Source organism: Stegodyphus dumicola, chromosome 2 (assembly GCF_044657685.1).
Source record: "Stegodyphus dumicola isolate Sdum_Otavi_A_Nest chromosome 2, ASM4465768v1".
NCBI lineage: Eukaryota > Metazoa > Arthropoda > Arachnida > Araneae > Eresidae > Stegodyphus > Stegodyphus dumicola.
This window is the reverse complement of record NC_140769.1, coordinates 229011134-229027953: the sequence shown is the minus strand read 5'-3', so window position 1 is coordinate 229027953 and position 16820 is coordinate 229011134. Positions and strand designations below refer to the sequence as shown.

Genomic DNA, 16820 nt, shown 5'->3' with positions numbered 1-16820 from the left:
AGACCATGGATTGCTATTTGAACGGAGAGCTTGCAGACATGTACTTAGTGTATGGAATAGCTAAAGGCGCTGCACACATTTATTGAAAATGCTTCCCTGACAGACATCAACCACACCACAGTTTGTTTGCATGTCTGCATCAAAATTTGTGTGACTACGGGTCATTAAAGAAGGAGAAATTATTAAAGAAAAATAAATCATGGACTAATTTTGGACTGGATGTTTGTAACCATTTGAACAGCTCATTTCCACATTGATGGATTGGGCATGGTGGACCAGTTTCCTGAACCCCATACTCATTGAATTTATCGAGTCTTCATTTCTTTTTGTGAGAAGCCATCAAAAGTGTCGTGTATGATGATCCTGTTGTGTCTGAAATGGATCTTGTGGCAATACTTGCCTGTACAGCTGCTACAATCAAAGAAACTCCCGGTGTGTTTGAACATGTTTGCCAATCAGTGGTCCATCGGTGTCAGGCATATTAGGCGTCTGATGGTGCAGACTTCAAGCATCTGTTGTAACATTCAAGCTGTTGAAACACCATTTGTATTCATGTCCAATAAATGTTAAAATTAATCATTCTCTTGTTTCCTTTCCCATCTTCTACCTCTGCTACCACTTACCTCTGTCATTTCCGGGTATAGGCTCCTTTGCAATTATCAATCCTTATGATGTGTCCTACCTCCCCTTTGAAGTTTGTTGCAACATTTACGGTGCACCCTGTATATATAATGTATTGCTTGAGGTACTTAAGATAAGTAACTGCATAAAAAGAACTGTTAAAAATATGTAAACAGCGTTTTGAAAAATAGTTTTCCAACATTACCTTGAAAACAGCTTTACTATGTTTCTTGATCATCAGACAAAAATGCACTGAAATGATTTGTTGCAGATTATTTTATTGCTTACTTTGTCAAAAAAAAAAAAAAAAAAAAAAAAAAAAAAAAAAGCAATCTTGGTTATGTAACTCACTTTCTTCAGACCCACACTCTAAATACATTATGAAAGCATTTAAGCATGCAGAAATAACCAAAGAAGGCAAAATTATAGAAATTACAAAGTGGTTAGGTCTTCCATTCAAGGTGGAAAATCTCAGTTTAAAAAATGTTAAGAAAGTAGGACTAGTAGCACCAACTCTTTGCAATATTGAGAAATTCAAAAAGTAATCATGTAATATAACGAGAAATATAAGTAACGATGAACTCAGAGGAGGTACATCAATGCACATTGCACATTAATTCAAAATTGCAATTGCATATCAATGCACATTGCACAGGCAGTAGAAGCACCAGCCACAGAACACCATGGGCAAAGCATTGCCTGTGGAAAACCTTTAATAAGCAGTATGGGAAGAGTATTTCTTCAATCAGAGGTTCAAACATCCTAACAGGATGACACATACAGGGAAACAATGAGGTGAATTCATAAAACTATTTTATCTAAATGGGGAAAATGGTGCCAAAGCAGTGTGAATTTATAGGTGAAATCATAAACTAGGATGAAGCCCATGCTTCATAAAAACTGTACAAGCTTTGGTAAAAAAAAGTTTCAAGAAACTGGATATGCATGTGGTTGACCGCAATCTGGATGACTATGTGTTCCTGTTGAAGAAGTGTATGATATGATTACTGCAGGCCCATTGCATGTTGCAGTAAGTGTCGCCTTCAGTTTGGATGTACCACAAACCACAGTCCTCAAGCTCCTGTGCTGCTTTGTTATGCAGATATTTCTTTATCAGTTTCACTTTATTCAGTTGTTGCATCCTGGATATGAGCAAAAAACATTGACTGTGTAAATCTTTTCAGATATGAGGAAGATTGCAGGTGGTTGCTGTGGTTATTATGAATGGATGAGGCACATTTCTCCTTAACTAAGAATGTAAACACCAAGAGCTCTGATCACTGAGCTGAATGAAATCCTCATGATCTGCCACTAGCACCTTTACACAGTGCTAAAATGATTATATGGTGTGACATCACCAAACGCACTCATTCTCAGTCCATATTTCTTCGGAACACTTCCACAAGTATGAAACTTGCTCGATCACAAGTGCTTGATACACAACAATGTTGCAGAATTGCAGGAGTGAAATGGTGTTAATGACATTCTATGGATGCAAGATAGTGCTTCTCCACACATTGCCACACGTGTTCAGCAGGTGTTGCAATGGCACTTTGGATATAAGCGTTAACTCCTGTAACTTTGCAGTTTCGTGGCCACCGTGATCCCTGAATCTCACTATGGATTTCTGGTTTTGGTTCTGTTTCACTATATTTCTGTCTCTGGTCTAGTTTCTGAAATCTAAGATGTACATCAAATCTGTGAGATTTGTTAGAATTGAGACATGCCATAAAACGCGAAGTTATACGTATTCCTCCTGCAATGATAAATTCGTCATAGATAGTTGTCAACAATCTCCCTCATGTAATACGTTGTCTGCAGAGGTGAACACATTGAAAACTTGTAATTCCAATAAAAGTTCTTTCCCTTCTCCTATCTTGTGCTGTTATTGGTCCTTTACGGTGCTCTTCTTTACAAATGTTTTACATAGGCAATTTTCATCATACATGTATTGTTCCTATGCCATTTATGATTTTTCAATGTGCAGGAATTTCAATTTTCAATTTGTGCAGATAAAAAATAGGTGTTGCTATTTGAAAATTTCAAAATTTATTCACTGTAGCTGTAATTGTGAGAGCTGTACTGTTTTAAATCATCACAACTTCGAGCATATATACGAGGGCAATCCCAAAAAAAAAGGTCTCCTATATTTTTAGATATACAAAGAACCGTTTATTTTCTATAATTGCTACATCACTTTAAAGATTGAAGAATGCTTTAGTTTTCAACATAATCGTCATATCGGTCAATGCATTTTTGTAGACGCTGTGGCAGTTTTACAATGCCCATGTCATACCAGCTTGCCGCCATGCCCTTCAGGAAGCATTGAACCTCATCTTTCACCTCATCATCGGAGCAGAACCGCCATCCAGACAAATGCTCCATCAACTTAGGGAACAGGTGGAAATCGCTGGGTGCCAACTCCGGATTGTAGGGTGGGTGTGTAATGATGTTCCAACCAAAATTTTGCAGGAGATCGATGGTTTGACGGGCAACGTGAGGACGGGCGTTGTTGTGGAGAATGCATACACCCTTGCTCAACATCCCTCTTCTCCGGTTCTAAATTGCCCTTCTGAGTTTCTTCAGTGTTTCACAGTACCTGTCAGCATTGACTGTTGTCCCAGCAGGCAGAAAGTCGACCAACAGTACCCCCTTCCTGTCCCAAAACAGTTGCCATGACTTTACCGGCAGATTGTGTTTGCTTGAATTTTCGTGGCTTGGGCGAAGAGGGAAGCCGCCACTCGCGTGACTGTTGTTTTGTCTCAGGTGTAAAGTGGAATGCCCAGGTTTCGTCACCTGTGACAATTGAGTTCAAGAAGTTGTCCTTTTCGTCTCCATAGTGGCGAAGAAATTCGTGGAAAGAATCAACCCATTGCCGTTTGTGGTCTTCTGTCAGCATGCGCGGCACCCATCTTGCACACACCTTCCGATATTGAAACTTTTTCGTTAAAATCCTGTGGATGGTGCTTCTAGAAACCTCAGGAACCAAAATGCAGAGAGCATCTAGAGTGATCCTCCGATCTTTACGCATGAGTTCCTCAACTTTCGCAATTGTCTCGCCGGCAAATGACGGCCTCCCGCTCGTTTCTTCGTCATGAATTTCAGTACAACCGGCTGTAAACTCTCTACACCACTTGCAAATGTTTTTGACATCCATGCACGACTGTCCACACACTTCCGCCAAGAGGCGGTGAATTTCAACCGGTTTAACGCCTTTTGTGTTCAAAAATCGAATAACTGAGCGCACTTCGCACTTGGCAGTAACCTTTATCGGGAGCTCCATTTCGAATGGCTGCCAAGCCAAGACTGAGCATCCGAGCGAAGCACCTGCATGCTTATGTGGTAGCGGAGAAGGCACCACTCACAACAGTGTTGCCAACAACTGTATTAAAACTTTCTCTACGTACCCAAAAAATAGGAGACCTTTTTTTTTTGGGATTGCCCTCGTACTTTCAAATAACAATATCTGAAATTTCATTATTTTCATTTAACAGATAGACTGCTATAGATTCATATATCAGGAAAATTTTTTATGACTTATCTCTGTATAAATACAAGGTGTGACAAAAAAAAAAAAAAAAAAGAGACTGGTCCAGTAAATCATTGTACTTACAGAATCAGTTCTCTGTGACATTATCATCTTCAAAGTAGTTCCCTTCAGCATTGACACACTTCTGCATTTGGTGCTGCCATTGCTGGTAACAGTTCTGGAACAAGGTTTTTGGGAGGCCCTTCAGGAGATTCTCCATTTTTGCCTGAACTTCTTCAGCTGAGGTCAAATGAGTTCCCTTTAAGATTTAACTTACAGAAAAAAAAAAAAAAAAAAAAATTGTGTGGAGCCAAATCAGGTTAATGAGGAGGATTCCCCATCACAGTAATGTTTTTGCTGGTCAGAACCTGCTTGACAGATAGGGCCGTGTGAGCGGGTGTATTGTCCTAGTTCAACAGCTATCCATCACTCCACAACTGTGGCCTTTTTTTCACTAATTTTTTTCATGAAGTCGTTTTAATATTTCAGTGTAGTAGTATTGATTAACAGTGTGACCATTGGGAACCCATTCAATCATGATAAATATGCTGGGTAGAGGTGCCCAGCACGTTCATCATCTTCCACACTGTCCCTTCCCCTGAACCCATTCAAACACATGCACATGAGACAAAGTTTCATCTTCATAAGCCTTGCTTAACATTTAAAATGTTTCCTCCGGAGCTGATTTCTTAAGCTTCACAAAAAACTTGATGTTGATTCACTGTTCGATTTTTACATTAGACATTTTTCCAGCAGAATGCAGTTGCATATGTTCACTCAATGACGCAGTACTCCCCACTGTTGTGGTTGGTTAAGTCGAAACTGGTCGCATGGATAGAGGAGATGTGTGCCATGACGTCACCTAAACAATTGTTGCCAACTCCGTTTTCAAGCTATACAATTAGTCTCATTTCTTTTGTGTCACATCTCATATTGTTTCCATACTTGTTTCTTCTCAGCCAATCCACTTGTTTGCATTTTGCTTTACAACTACAGTATAAGTCCAGAAATCCGCAAAGCTTGGAACCAGACATTGTGCGGATTTTAGGATTTTGCGGATTTCAGGACAAAAAAGATAAATCATAATTTTCAAACTAAAAGTGCAAAATAAATAAGACGTATTAGATACATTTAATTAAATTATTATATACATTATTGCAATAACTTATTATATGCATTAAATTATTATTACATATATAAATTCATTATATTATTCATTATTATATATACACAGCATCGAGGTTTGCCTATTTTGCCTCATGCAAAGATTTCCGGTTTCGAATTCCGGTGTTAGAATCACTGTTGCTGTAAAATTTCAACAGCTTTTTTTTATTTTCCCGTATATTATGCACAATCATGTCGCAATTCCATACAATTTTTCTATAAACTGAGTAGTAACACCTGTCTCCATCTTTTGCAGAATTTGCACTACCGTCAATGCAACGTGTTTACGTTTTTCAACGTTGCGAGTAGTTTCTTATCTGTAATTGTATTAAAAAGGGCTAAAATTTAAAATATTCTTAATTTATCCACAAAATATCCGGATAAAAGAAAAGACAGCACTAAACAATCTTGTCAAATAAGCTCAGAAAGTACAACATGAATTGTGAACTTGAAAGAGTTGAATGAATCGCCTGCTTTTTTACCTCAATGCAGATTAGAGGGAAAAATACTTCATGATGTCAATAAGTTGGTATTTTCGTTATGACTAATTATTATTCGGTAATTATGATGTCATTATTTTTTAAGTAGTTTTTCTTCGATATTTCGTACTCCATGTTGCGGTTTCCGGAACCTATAAACTGAATGTTTATATTTTGAGAGGCAATGCTAATTGCAGGAGTTAGTGGATTTCAAGTCAGCGGATTTTCAGTATTTGACTGTACTAACAGTCTATATTTGCTTTTTCATTATCTGCTGTATGTTTTCGCAAGGTATCATGTTATCGTTGAGACAGATTTATTGCCATATATGTGTATTCATTCCTGAAAAAGCAATGAGTTTAACATAGCATTTTAGTTTTCATATACATTCTATACTGCTATATGTATTTATTGCGACATTGTGCATAATGATCACAGGGTTGCCACACTACTGTGAAAACCAGAAAAAGCCAGAGAGTTAAAAAATTGGCCAAAATAGTCAGGGAATTTAAGTATATCAGTCAAAATCTGGAAAAATCAGGGAATTTCATATGGCGATCCCCCCAAAAAAGCGAGTTTTGCGCCCACGTTGGAAGCGATCACTATTTTGGGGAATTATGTACCGCTTTAGCGTCATTCGGTCAGCTGGCGTAGAGCCAGTTTTCGCAGCTCCAATCAAATTTTCTTTTAGAAAGACAAAGCAAGTTTCGAGGAACTTTGGTTTCCAGTAACCTTGAGAATTGAGAGATTTGCATGCGCATGTGAAGTGCATGTTAAACTAAAGAAAATATCGTCCTGTTCACGTATAAAACAAAATCGGTTTAATCCTAGTATTGTATACCACTCTATTCTAACCTTCATGTATGGTACATACGGGATTTGGCGACGTTATCCTTTTAACTGTCATACCCGAGATAATCTCGGGCACAGCACTGGTGTTCGAAAATGTCACGCCCGAGTGTTACTCGGGTAATTTTTTTTGGAGTGCATCGTATTGTTATACCCGAATATATATCGGGAGACATTTATTTCGGCTTCATTTCTTTGTCAAACCCGACTGTATCTTGGGAAAAGTATATCTGTATCTTGCTCAGTTCAATAGATGACAGCACTTAACAGAAGATTTCAAAGGTTAGAGATTATAAGTTCTTTGGTTCAAAGTGCACGGGATCTTTTTGTTGTAAAATGGCGTCCAGTTCTTTGAAACGTTATATAGATGATTTGGATTCTTCAACCGAAGAAGTGTGTCTGATGAGCAGTATTCATGACACTTACATGGTCAGCCTCAAAAATAAAAAAAATGAAGATATACTCAAGCCAAAGATTCTTTCTGAGTACAGTCTATCTATGGTTGGTGTAGATCACTGTGATCAGGAAATTTCGTTTCATCCAACAATCCGAAAACGTCAGAAAAAATATTATAAAAAGATGTTTTTACATTTACTAGACAAGGTACTTTGGAACTCATATCTACTCTATAAAAATTGAGTTGGGAAACATATTACATTTTTAGAATTTCGAATCCAAGTTGTAGAAGAGCTTTTACATAAATATGATGATGCAGCTTCTGGACAAAAGAATATTGGCAGACCACCTACAATAGATAACCCTGCCCGTCTTACTGAACGACATTTTATTTCCTATATTCCTCCTACTCCTGTGAAATGTGAGCCTACAAGACAGTGCAAAGTGTGTTGTTCGAAAAAGGATAAAAATGGGAAAAAGATAAGGAAGGAAACACGATTCTGGTGTAGGGATTGTGGAGTTGGTTTGTGCTTGGAAAAGTGTTTCCAGTTGTACCACACAAGACTGAATTACTAAACTACTAATAGGTATTCACTTTTATTTATTTTTTAAATTTATTTATTTTTTAGAAAATAAGTTTTTTTTTTTTTTTTTTTTTTTTTTTTCTTTTTTAGAAAATAATTCTCCTCTTGAAGCGAACTTTACAACTGCCATGTTGAGTGGCAGCCGCCTCAAGCAAAAACGCAGTGGCTACAAAACTTTAAAAATTTTACCCATGTACTTCAAAATATCAATTTTTAACTACTTAAGTATATTTTATTTTGTACTAAACATTTGATTTTTCCAATAAAAAAAATTGACAATTTGTGTACCCAAATCATCAAAATAACTCGACAGTTAAAGGGTTAAGATGGTTGGCGACAATTTTCAAAATCGTGCCAAGGTTGTAGCATATACTAGGATTTTACCGCAAAATCTTTTAAACTTTTTTTTTTCCATTTTAATAAATGCCTTATTTGTCATTTTGCAGTAAAATAAAAAAATAATAATTAGTAATCTAGGCTAATATAACTATATTTGCCAAAATTTCGTTGAATATTGTAATTCAGTTTTTAAGTAATTAACTTTGTTTTACTGTTATTCGTATTATTTAATGTTGCTTCTTCCCTTTAAATTTATTTTTTATTAGTTAATAATACGTTCAAATTTCAGGCAATTTCTCTAACATAATCCTGAAACTAATTCTAGTATTTGTGATAGTACGATCACAAAATTTAATGCACATACTTTTTACTTATTTATGCTGCTAAATAAATATAAAATACCTGAGTTTATTTAAAAATGTCATTAAATAGATTTCTTTCTTTTGTTTAACTGCAAAATGTCTGCAAAAAAAACATTTTTTAATCCAGATTACGCAGATTCTAATCTCAGTCTTCAGTAGAGGAAACAACTCCAATTATAGTTATAATAGTAATGCTTTGGGGATTATACATAATATATATATATATATATATATATATATATATATAATTACAAAACAATTTTTTAAAAACGAAATATAAACATGCCTAGTATTTTTGCACATCAAGCTGCTGAAAAATTATAAGTAAAGACAAAATAAAAAATTTAGAACTAACTTTTCAAAAAGACCAAAAATTGAAATTCATAGTTAATAAATTTCAAATAATCTATAAATGGAAAAAAGAATTTAAAAAATGTTAAAACCAAAACTTTTCAAACAAGCAATATCCCAATTCAAAAATTTAAAGAAAAATGAACATAATAGAAGAGGAATTCAATCAATTTCAATGCCACTTCATCAGGAGAAGGAATGTTGAAATCAATTGAAATCTCTCTTCCATAGAAATCCTTGGTTTTCTGTATCCAGAATTACCCGTGAACCATTTCGATGTATTTTAATTATAATAGTTCACCCGAAAATTCTGGCCCTTCCTTTTCGGAAGGGGAAAAAACAGAAGGGGGAAAGTAATTTCTAATTAGAATCTTATGCTTAAAATTAAGAGAATTCTAGTTAAAGAATGAAAATGTAAGTGAAATAATAAGATATTTCAGTGAAAAATTCAAATCAAAATTTTCGCTAAAATTTTATCATAAAGTTATTTTTATCATATCATTAAATTTTCACTAAAGTTTTATCATTTCACTGACATTTTAAATTATTTGGATTATATTCTATTTGTTTAAAGGTAAAATTTTGATTTGAATTTTCACTGAAGTATTCAGTCTACTGGAAAGTTCTGTCCGTTTTCGGAATAAAACAAAATACAAATTTTTCTTACCATCTAAAAACTTTAATAAAAAATATTATTGTCATTATTATTAATGCTTCTTGCCACCATGAGGGCAATTTGTATATCCCATTTTTGAAAAATGTTGTAACTTTTGATACGAAAAATTAAGCCAGTACTTGTTTGATATATTCTTCATTTTTGAATTTTTTGCCCTTCAAAAATTTTTATAGGGACAAAAACAAGTTATAATTGGAAATTTCTAAGTTCGGAGAATGTGGTGGGTGCGACAGAATTTCCCAGCCTTGTTCTGCGATTTTTTTTACGAGTCCCCAACGCAGTATTTGGCCTGGCATTATCATTATGCAGTATGATGTCCTTCCTATTGAACATCGCCATCCTCTTTTCTTGAACTGCTGTTTTTAAACTGTGTAGTTGCTGACAATTCTTCTCCAAATTGAGCTTTTCATTCAGTTTTAAAAGCTCATAATGTATTTGTGTTCGAATGTCCCACTATTCTCTTATTTAGAGTCAAATTTGGTTTACAAGTAGAAGGGCTTGGTTTTCTGGGTTCACAATATGCCCTTTTCCTTATGATGTTTCCGTAGTTAATCCACTTTTCATTCCCAGTTATATCCAGCTCAAGAAGGTCTTGATTTTGTTCCAAGCAAGTAGAGATTTGCATATGACGACTCAATCATTCAAATTCTTCTGACCTAATTCATGTGGCACCCATCTTGAATATTTCCACACCAATCCTATCTTCTGAATATGGTCCGAAAAGGTTTGCTGAGCTGAATTAAGCCTTTCTGCAATCTCCAATGCTTTCAGAAAAGGACCTTGTTCCAACGCAGTCTTAACAACATCGTCGTTGGTCAAAGATCGTCACCCAGAACGTGGCTTATCAAAAGGTTGAAATCACATGTTTCAAATTTTTCGAACCATCTTCTGCATGTCCTGTCAGAAACTGTACCTTCACCAAACACTTTTAATTAAATTTCTACATGCTTCTGTAGCATTTCTTCCTTGTTAAAATTGGTATAAAATACAGTGACGTAAATGAACTTTATCAGTAGCCATGAATACACTATCGCTTCACACTTAACACTAACGTGAATCAACTTTGTTTTTGTTAATTTGCTACATCAGTATGTATACATTAGGAAATAAAAATAGAGAGCTGATCCTGCGCCAAATAAACATGCACTTACGTGTCGAAAATTCTTGTCATAAAACGGATAGAACTTTCTGGTATACCGAATATTTTATTATTTCACTTACGTTTTCATTCTTTAACTAGGATTCTCTTGAAGTACAAGATTCTAATTAGAATTTGCTTTGTTGTTTTCCCCCTTGCTTTCGGAGGGTTCAGAATTTTCGGGTGAACTAATATAATTAAAAATACATTGAAATGGTTCAACTCCTAATTCTGGATACAGAAAACCAAGGATTTTTATGGAAGAGAGATTTCAATGGATTTTAATGTTCCTCCTTCTGACGAAGTGGCATTGAAGTTGATTGAATTCCTCTTCTATTATGTTCGTTTTTCTTTAAATTTTTGCATTGGGGTATTGCTTGTTTGAAAAGTTTTGGTTTAACATTTTTTAAATTTTTTTTTTTTTTTTTTTTCCATTTATAGGATTATTTGAAATTTATTAACTATAAATTTCAATTTTTCATCTTTGTGAAAAATTAGTTCTAAATTTCTTACTTTATGTATATATATACATAAAGTAAGAAATATATATATATTTCCTTAATTTTGCAGCACATTGGGCAAAAAATATTTTGACCTTGGTCTTTTTTGTATTATTCTTACAACTTCTTTACAATTTTGCTGAGAACTCAACAAAATTTGACCTACTTAAGGAAATTTGATTAGGTAATTTGGAAATTTTATTATGCTAGAAAACTGGTGATTAACAATGAAAGTTGAATTGCTTTATAACTGTCATCCAAAATAGATCCAGTACATCCTACGTAAAAGAGCCAGATTTGGTATAAAAGCATTTTTATGTGAATCACAAAATGGAGAAATATATAATTATCTAACCTATAAATGCAAAAATGCTAAATAAAAATGCAAGCTTAGACTGGCATAGATTTTGAATGAAACTCTATATTGATTTTGAGGGTGAGTAGATATAGGTCCATCTTCTTTAGGAACAAGAAAAGTTTTGGCAAAAGTGAAAGGAGAAATAATAATTTTATATGAAAATCAGTGTGTGGGGTAAAGCAAAACTGAACAGAGCACAGAACAAACAATGCATCTGTCAAAAAGAAAGAGGAAAAAAAAAAAAAAAAAAAAAAAAAAAAAGAGAAGAAGAAAAAAGGTAGTAATTGAAAAAGTTTAATTTCCATATAAAGTGACTTCCTTCTCTATCCTATAGCTGATTGTGTTATAGCAGTCCTGGAAACTAGCATTTTATAGAAGAATTACAAAATCCATCACATACAGGAACTGAAACCAATTAACTTCAAGAGACATCATAAAATTGCAAATTAGGCTTTTCAAGGCATCCTGTGCACCTTTTTGCATAATGGAAATGTAAATGCATATAATTGCTGCATCTGGGTGAGAGAGAACCCACACATAATTGTTTAAACCCTTTCATATAGGCCAAAGATGATGCAGTTCATTATAAATAGCCCCTTTTTGGGGGGAAAGTTGACAGGGCAGTGTTTTGAAAATTTTTAGAGTGAAATGTTATGCAGCGCTTTTAAAAGGCATTCCCTTTTGGAAAAGATGTAAGGGCTTCATAATGTAACATTTATGCAGAATGAAGAGCCTCTGCATGTGCACTGATCGACATTTGTTGATGACCATATCCTCATCAACAAATGTCTGCACAGATGGCAGTGAAAGTCTTGAGACCTTGCAGCTTGTCACTTATGACGCATCTTGAATCTGCAGGTGCATAGGATTAACCAATGTTATTGGCTGTAATGAAAAGAACTGCTTATCATCATGTGACAGGAATTACTGCTGAACTGTCTCGCAATTTTTGCAGAGTGTTGGACCAGGTCTGGCCACCTTTATCATGGATGACATCTGGTATCTTGAAGATTAATAATCATAGCTGTATTACAAACTGTGCTGCACCACTATATGAACTTCTGAGATAATGGATTCATCACATGTCGATAAAAAATATAACTATTCTGGTAATAAATCTTTCATTATTAAAAAAATTCCTTGTCTTTCTATGTATTTCTGTGAAAACCACATCATGGTATTCTTTATGCTTTTCAAATTAATGAATTTTTTAGTTTTGAATTACTGAGTATATGAGTGCATTAATATGTCTTTGATAAAAGAAGGCAGCTAGGTTTACATTGAATTTTCTTACCAATGCATAAAACTGTAGATTTATTTCCGTTCCAAGAAATATTGGCTTTTTGAGATGTAGCAGTATAGTATGTGTCTGTAATTGGTAGTAATTCTGTACTCCTGAAAGTATCTGTATTCCTCATTTAAGAATTGCTTGTATGTTTGTGTTTTGAAATATATATTTATTTCATTTAGATTCATTTTTCTCCTTTTAGGAGCAAATACTTTGATTTTGCTGACAAAGGATTTCGAAGCTATAGCAGAAAACAGTCTTGATTGTAATGAATTTGGTGAAAGTAAGATATTTTAATCTGTGTATTTTTTCTGTTAAACTAAACGATTATAATAGTATCATGTGATTTAGAAATTAAAAAAAAAATCATTGTGAAAATTAAAAGTTATACAGTATAGTTATGCAGTGGAACAATAATGAAGAAATTAAAATTTATGTTACATCTAGTACTTCAGGAGATGTCTATGGAAGGAATATTGTGATAGTTCTTCTAATGCAAAAAGGCTGAAGTTCCCCCCTCCCTTTGATGTGTATGTGTAGGGTTGTGAGAAAGTTCTATTTATAGAATTCTACACCATCTTTCTCTGTATTCTGTATCACATGTACTGTTTAAAATATTTATACACATACCCCTCAGGCACACACACACAGACATATATATATATATATATGAATAATTTCTGTATAATGTATCAAGTCTAGCTTTAATTTCAAGATATTATTTAACTAAAATATCATATAAAGTATGAATGACTTAAGGGACACATAATATAATGCAGCAGTAGTACTGTGTAAAAGGAGTACTATAAAGTATACTATACTGTGTAAAAGAATTACAGTATTATCAATTGTATTTCAAAACAGCATATGGATATTATAATTCTTTGATTTTCTATTCTATTTGAGATGTATTTGTTTGTGATTATCAGAATAACCAATGTCTGTACGTTTTTCCAAATGTAAAATGCAGCTTCTTTTTTTCTTTTATACAGTCAAAAGTTGTTAATCCGGACTCGTCGGGACTTCGGCGATTCCGGATTATAGATCATCAGTTTAAATCGCGTAAGATGGCATGCAGAAATTCTAAAATTAAAAATATGAAACCGTAATTTATGAAATAAAGAACAATTATGATCTAAAGGGTATCAAAATTTACAAAAAAAAAAAGCTTAATATTTATTTGTTTACTTTATTAAACATTTCTTTCAATGTAAGTTGTTTAAGTTGCTTCGTTTTATGTGATAATACTTTCTCTTTAATTCTATAAACAGACATAATTTTTTGTTCACTTACAAAGTTCCACTGTTCAAGTCCCATTAATTGCTGTGCCGAGAATACTGACTAGCTTGTCAATCAAAATTTTTTCGTTTTCACTAACCTATCTGTCACATTCTTCATGTCTTTATCCATTTTTTGCAGCAATTCCACTTTTTGTTTGATGGACATCGAAACATACTTTCGTTTTGTACGATCCTTTGGGAGCTCCAGAATCAAAAATTCTATTTGACATAATCGAAAGTTCAAGTTTACTTTTATAGTATTGCTCTTACAGTCTGCAAAAAATAATAAGCGGGATCCAATTCGAAAATTAAGGAACAACGCAATCATCAACATTAACTGAAATAGATAATTAGATAATTTTAACTTACACCGTCCGTTATACATAAAACGCGCACGCGAAAACGTATACGTATTCTGCACTTGCGCACACGCAAATGCGCAGTCATAAGAGGTCTTACGCGCAGGCGTAAACGCCTATGCGCATATGTCAACGCGGCGCATGCGCAGAAAGTTTTTAGCTTTGAGGTCCGGATTATAGATCATTCCGAATTATGGGTGTCCGAATTAACGACTTTTGACTGTATTTAAGTTATTGTCTTTAGATTTCTGATTTTTTTCTACAGATTTTTTTTAAGAAAGGGTATTCATGCAGGGTTTTTTTTATTATTTATTTTATTTTATTTTTTTTTTTATTTTACTAATTATTTAGAGTACAGGTATTTTATTTTCCGTTTGCATACTTTTATGAATTTTACTATTTTTCTGAATTTGAGCTCTTGCTGTTGTTAAAAAATAATGAAATATGATGCATAAATAAAAAAAACTTTATTCCTGTGGTGGTGTCTCTCTAGGAGACTTATTTTAAAAGTAAATCTGACAAATGGGTAAAATCTACTTGGTTAATAAATGGCATCTTTTTTCTCTTTTTTTTGCTCACTGTTAGTTATTCAAATGCCTGAACTTATATCTGCTGAACATGCCATTGATAAGCTGTTTATGCTGTTTAATATATTTGAAAACATTTTTTTGGTTCCTTTTAAATGTATGCAGATTACATCCATCACTTGATGAATTCTTGTATGCAATCACAATTCTAAAATTACCTAGCAAACTATTGAGGGCCCATGGCCGTCCTGTTTACTAATTTTTCCTTAATTAGTATTCTACGTATAATTGTATCATTCTTATATATTTGATTCATTTCTCGCTGTGTGTCTCCTCTATTATATGGTATAATTTTGTATGCATTGTAATGTAGTTAACATGGTAATAGCACTGTAACTTAAGGTCTAATATTTTGGAACCAAAGATTCGCACTAACCTCTCAATTATTTTAGTTATGTCTTGCTTTACATCTTTATGCTTTCAGCTTTTATCACCAGCTCGCATGACACTTTCCCAGATGGCCTGGCATTTTCTTACCAGTCGCTGAACTTTTAGCAACTTTGCAACCATCATCATTTCTTCCTTCTTCCTATATATAATATAATTATTCAAAAAAAAAAAATTCTTCATTCAATTTAGATACGGCTAAAATTCATTATTGCACATGATCATTAATCATTATTTACATATTCCTTTTACTAGTTACTTCCTTGTATTTATTCATAAATGCCTACCTAAATTTTCAATTAAGGGTGAGTAAATTTTCAATTTGACCTAAGTACCGTGGTGTTGCATTACTCTCTTGGGTTGCTTGTTAGTTATTCAAAATTAGCTTGGGAGTTCTGTTATAAGAAAAAGCATTATGCATTCTAGATTATAATCAAGTATTTACGTATATTATTCTGATATAAGGAGGGAACTGTTGAATTGACAGATTTGTGACATTTTGGTGAGTAACTTTCTTTTTCCTTAACTAATTTTGGCCAATAAATTGTATAAGCAGTTTCGTGCTAACTACAGTTTGAGTAAATTTCTTGTTTCTTATCTGTGGCCTTGATTAAAAAAAATAAAATGCAAATTGGACTTAATTCTGATATTTCAGTTATAGAAAATTAACAAAAGTTTTCATTTCTATTTAAGTGAGAATAAATTTTAATAATAATGTAGGCACAATACTTTTCATTTCTTGCTGTGTTAATTACAGTTATTGTAATACTTTTCAGCATGTAAAGGAATTAGCTAAAAAATGTGCTTAATTCATAGCTGGCTGCTATGATTTTGTGAGATTTCACCAATCAGTTTAGAAAAATATGAATTTTCTTTTGAGGTATGAGTAAGATAAGTTATATGTTTGGTACTAGTGATTTTAAAAGTACCATCAGGTAATTCTTTATATCTAAAAATGGTAAAAAAACACAGTTTTTCCTAAAATTGTAACCAGATTTATTGCTCATATTTTCATGTAGTGTTTTATATACTGTGGAAAATATGATGTACATTAGCTAACTGTTTTAAATAATTAATTTTTTTTCTTAAACAGCAACAGTACCATAGTTCTTTGAACCTAAGACAAACATTTTTTTTAAGCGTTGCTAAATATAGCATACATCTTTGAATCAAGGCATTTTTGAATCACACACTTTTCCCCTTTACTAATAATTTTAAAAATCATATTTTTTTCAAATTACTAATTTAAATTTAAATAATATTATTGATAATAAATAAATGTTGATCCCCAAGAATATTTGCTAAATGTATTTTGATGTTTTATTTATTTTACTTATTTTATTTTCTTAAAATAAAAGTCTTTTTTTTTCTGTTTATGGAATTCAAATTACAGGGTGCATCTTAAAAGCAGTCATATGTTAGATTTATAGTAATTTACCATAGTAGGGAAATTGTAGGGTCACCATTCCACAGAGATGTGTATTCTTCCAAGGATAAAGATGGCATACCTGATTTTTACGTCCACTATTTTAAGTAGATTAGAAAATATATTAGTTTAGTGCATATATACAGA

The 16820-nt window shown here is 33.3% G+C and overlaps 1 protein-coding gene across 1 annotated transcript in view; it reads left to right on the top strand.

Moving 5' to 3' along the window:
- The window catches only part of Elp1 (elongator complex protein 1), a 116947-nt gene that overhangs the window by 17820 nt on the left and 82307 nt on the right, over window positions 1-16820 (top strand). The window contains exon 5 of the mRNA XM_035351903.1: window positions 12837-12917. Within this exon, the coding sequence (XP_035207794.1) occupies window positions 12837-12917 (81 nt within the window). The remainder of the gene's footprint in view (window positions 1-12836; window positions 12918-16820) is intronic.